A 5,158-nucleotide genomic window follows, 5' to 3' on the forward strand; every position below is an offset into this window, starting at 1 on the left:
GCGGCGGCTCGGCTCGGCTCGGCTCAGACTTCGTGGTACATGTATTCACCGGAAACCTGCTTCTCCGACGCACTGGCATTGACTGTAAAGTGAACGCTAGTTCGGTTTCCGCGGCGGAAGAAAAGTGACAGTTCAGAGAGCACGGACGCACAGATTATACCAGCCAAGCCGCAGGCGCTCTTATGTGCTTAGATCTGCGCCTCATTGTCGATTCTACCTGGATTCTCACAAAATACCAAGCGAAGACATTATGGCGGAGAAAAAGTCAATCTTCCTCCAAGCACTTGGCGGTATCATGTTATTTGCAAACATTGCTCTCACGATGGAGGCATCTCTGAATCAAAGTGGATTCAGTAACCCCAAGAACGATCCCAGCTACTTTCAGCTGCCGCCAACGAGCTCGTCAAAGAACGAATCATCCGTACGCTCGTGCGAAATTGACTTCTACCAAATGCTCGTCGACTGCTCGAAATGTAATCTGACCTCTGTCCCACGTGACATACCCTCTGAGACGGAGATTTTATATCTCAGCTACAACCTCATTGTGCGCCTAGAAAACGATACATTCTCCGGGCTCCCCAAATTACGAGAGCTTTACGTGGACACAAATATGTTGAGCTCCATCGAGAGCTCCGCGTTGGAAGGTCTTCATGGTCTTGAAATTCTCGATCTGTCGGGTAATAGTCTTTCTTCACTTCCCGCGGATCTTTTCATCGGCATTACGGAACTGATGGAGCTGAATTTGGGCATCAACTATTTCGATGAGATACCCTGCGAATCTCTTCTCCCTCTGACCGGGCTGAAGAGACTTCTCCTGCATTTTAATCACATCAAATACCCATACTGTGAGCGCTTTCCGACACTGTCAAACGCCACTGCCATTAGCCTTAGTAGAAACGGCATCTGGCTTATCCAGAGACGAACTTTTCGATTTCTGGAGAACAGCACGGTGCACCACCTCATTCTCACTGGAAATGAAATAAAGTACATTGATTACAGAGTCGTCGCCTCGCTCCGATTTCACACATTGACGCTCAACAGCAATCCCTTCTCTGATGATCAACTTGGTATTGCTAGCATATTCTACGGAGCCAAGTTCAACACGCACCTGCGTGCTCTCCATCTGAGAGACACAGGAATGAACGCAGTGCCTAGTGTACTTTATGTATTTCTCGCGAACAAAACACTTGATTTCTTGGATATATCAATGAATGACATGAGTCACATTCCATCGGATACGATTAATCGACTGACGATGCTTCGTAATATATCCCTTGCAGACAACCTTTTGGAGCAGATCGATCCAGCCAATTTCAGCCAAATGGAAGGATTGCTAGAAATGAATCTGGAGAACAATGTCATTGCGCGTCTTGACTCGCTACGCGCAAAAACGGGATGGAACATGTCACGTCTGCTCGTGTTGAATTTGGCGGGAAACCGTTTGTACAGGCTACCGGGAAATGCGTTCTTGGGTTTAGAAGGACTAGAGACCCTGGTCCTTCGGTCGAATCCCATTAATTACATGGAGGCTCAAGCTTTTGATGGTTTGGTCGGCCTGACATCCTTGGACCTGTCATACACGGATATCACCAACGTCTTATGGTCGACTTTCCAGTCGGTACCCAATTTACTCTCTTTGAACTTCAGCCATGCCAAATTAGTTCAAGCGAGCCCGCGGGAGTTTTTGAAAGGAATTGATCGACTTCAAAAGATCAACTTGGCGGGAAACGACCTGAGAGCAATGGACATGTGGAACCACTATTTTGAAGTATCATTATTTTCTAGAAAGACGGATTTGAAAGAAATTTGGCTTGATGACAATCCAAAGCTCGGTGACATACCTGCAAGGACGTTTGAAAATCTGACAAGTCTTTCAATGTTATCTTTTAACAACTGTGGTATCAAAAGGCTGGATGCGAATTTATTTTCTGACCTATCGAATCTTTCAATCCTATCCTTTGATAAAAACAGAATTTCTGAATTACATCCCACCATTTTCTCTGCATTAGAAAGTCTTCGGTCTATTTCCGCCGCGGGGAACGCTCTCACAATTTTCAGCAGTCCAATTTTTCGGCAGGCGACACCGCTCGAAAACATTAACGTGCCTTTTAATGCCATCACGTCGATCGATAGTGATTCCTTAGACAACTTATCGGAGTTGGACACTTTCAACCTGGAGGGAAACCCCCTGTCATGTACCTGCGCATTTATGCCGTTTCATGATTGGCTGAAAGAAACGAACGTCACGCTTTTGGGTGTGGTCAACACCCTCTGTTCTTCCACTTCATTCCCGGAACTGATTGGCAGGTCTGTTGCCCTTTTCTCGCCATCAAACTACTGTGGCCCAAACATCGCTCTCTACGCTAGCTTGCCGGCCTGCGCCGTCCTCCTCGCAATCGCAATGGCTCTGACTTACTACAATCGATACTGGATCCGATATCATCTATTTCTGCTGAGACTCCACGTTTTCGGATTCGCTGCGCTGGAAGATGAGCGGGATGCAGCCGATTACGAATATCACCTCAATATCATGTTCACAGACGACGACAGGGAGTGGGTGAACGCCATGCTCAAACCCGCCCTCCGTGAAAACCTTCCCGACTACCACGAGCACATCGACATCATATTTGGCGACGATGACTTAATTCCCGGTATGTATTATCTCAGCGCTATCGATCATGCGATCGTCAATAGCTACAAGACGATACTTCTTCTCAGCAACGCAGCGATTCGCGACGATTGGTTCACGTCAAAGTTTAGGCTGGCTCTCGAACACGTGAATAATGTTAAGGTGGAGAAAGTGATCATAGTATTTCTAGAGGAATTCGCCAACGAAGATCTTCCCTTTTTGATTAAGGCTTTCCTCAGCAAAAATAAGCCCCATTTGAAATGGACGGACGACGAAAGAGGCCGTAGATACTTCTGGGAAGAACTCTGGAAGAATTTGAAATGCAATTTAGTTTGTGACAACAGAATCCCGACATAGCCTCCTCATTCAGACAATGGCTTTATATCTAGCGGTTAAGAGAAACGTTTTACCATTTTCCTGATAACCGATATATGAAAGCAACCATGTCAAACACATAATATACATCAGTGAAGCGTTCATTGACTTTGGACAAAATTACGCTGGTTTTGTGGATATTCTAAACGTTTCTGACGCTTTACAAATCAGTGAATACTTGTCATTATTAAATTGTAAGCGTAACAGTACTCTCAGATTCTGATTCCAACACTATCGTTGAAATTATTTTACATTACTCCATTTTCTTCGGCTTGAATTTGGAGTGGATGAATGAGATCAATGTCGTTCGTATGGGGAAATGAGGCGGAACTCGAGGAATTTCAAAATTTGATCTGATAAGTGTTACGACTTTATTGTAGGACTTCTTTTTAGTTCGACAATCAGCGTTAACTCACGTAGATGTACGTATTTGTACTGTTCACACAATATAGAGCTCCTTCAGACAATTCCTTTTTCGGCACTCCCATTATTGCGTAAGACGGTCAGTAAATACTGAGCTTGGGCCCGTCACATTTTATTAACATGCTTGACGCTCATTTGAATCAGTTTGAGGCGATGAGTAATAATTGCAAATAGCACCGTTGCTTCTTCGTGCATTTAAAGGGGATGGCTAGTAACTGATCAGTGGGAATCAGTGGGAATGCTGGGGGATGATTATTCCAATCTTTGTAAGGTTCATTTAAGAGTACATTATTATATATCTATTGTGTGAAAATCATTTGCTTCAGAACGGTCTCATATTCAAGTAATGTGCAGTTTAATCGCCCCGTCACTGTACAGTCATGCTAACCTGGAAACAGTAAACTTTAAACTGCACATTACTTGAATATGAGACCATTCTGAAGCGAATAATTTTCACACAACAATAGATACATAATGTACTCTTAAATAAATCCCACGAGGACTGGAACAAGCATCCCCAAGCATCCCAACGGATTCCCACTGATCATTTACTAGCCATCCCCTTTAAAGTACAATCACACATCATGCTCAAACTGATTTTAATAAATTTTGATACAGAGTATAAATTTAGATGATTCAAATGTATGAAAAGTGTCATCAAAATCGGAGTTATAAGAGCAAAGTAAAATTCTTAAGATACTTCGAAGTGTTCAAGCTGCAAAGGTAGATTCATGATATGAAATGAAAAATGTAAAGCAATTACATCTTCATAAAACGCAACTTATCAGGTTTGCGTATCGTTTTATTTTCACGAAATTACCATGCATCTGAAACTGTAAAATTCAAATATCAAATTCCATTATTATTATTCTTATGGTCACTACCTTTCGTGATATTTCAATGAAAACATCGTGGGTCAGTAGCTTGGCAGGTGATGCAGATGAAGGTTCGAGGTATACTGTTTACCATGAAGACGCAAGTTGAAACAATGTTTATTAAGGTTAAAGTTCCGTTACCCCATGTCAATAGGCCCTATATTGGACAGACCAGGGACTTAGCTTCTTCTTTTTTTCCCTCTCAGATTGCAGGAAGTCCGTGTAGTTGCAACAAAGAACACTTTGTATCTCGATGATTTCTCGAAGTAGGCCATATCAGTCCCCTTACAGAAAAATAGATTTGTGGATGTGTTCGTTTGTCATAAAGAACGAGTATTACGTCATGTAGGGCCTATACGTGTCTTGAATTCAGTGTTGAAAGGTCATACATAAAGAGTTGCATTCAATTTGTGATACATGTACTGTCAATTGCTGCAGCATTTATTTAGCAAGTGTGGGATCCAATTCATGTGTAATGGTCTAAAGCCAAATGCAGGCCTACATTCATGACATTGTTATGAAGAAGGCAATTTAAGTGATAGATTTGGAGGGTGGGGGTACATCACAAGCTGTTTGGCTTATAAATGAGACGAGAATCGCCCCTCCTTCTTTTGTGTTTCTTGGTAAATTATGACCACATGTATACCCCATACCGGAATGATGATGATGATGACAATAATAATACTAATAATACTAATACTAATACTAATAATAATATAGTAATGATATTATTAATAATAATTATTGTAATGATAATAATAATGATAATAATAATAATAATAATAATAATGATAATAATAATAATAATAATAATAATAATAATAAAAACGCACACATATACATGGAATATTGAAAT

At 41.6% G+C, this 5,158-nt stretch overlaps 1 protein-coding gene across 1 annotated transcript; it reads left to right on the plus strand.

The window, feature by feature from the left end:
• Window positions 1-250: 250 nt before the first annotated feature.
• On the plus strand, window positions 251-3,016 carry LOC139729875 (uncharacterized). Its single transcript, XM_071640799.1, has one exon. The coding sequence runs from the start codon at window positions 251-253 to the stop codon at window positions 2,984-2,986; it is 2,736 nt and encodes a 911-aa protein (XP_071496900.1). The 3' UTR covers window positions 2,987-3,016.
• The last annotated feature ends 2,142 nt before the right edge of the window (window positions 3,017-5,158 follow it).

The sequence above is a fragment of the Diadema antillarum genome, unplaced genomic scaffold, assembly GCF_040938485.1.
Source record: "Diadema antillarum isolate AM-2024a unplaced genomic scaffold, OU_Dant_1.0 seq00000266_RagTag, whole genome shotgun sequence".
NCBI lineage: Eukaryota > Metazoa > Echinodermata > Echinoidea > Diadematoida > Diadematidae > Diadema > Diadema antillarum.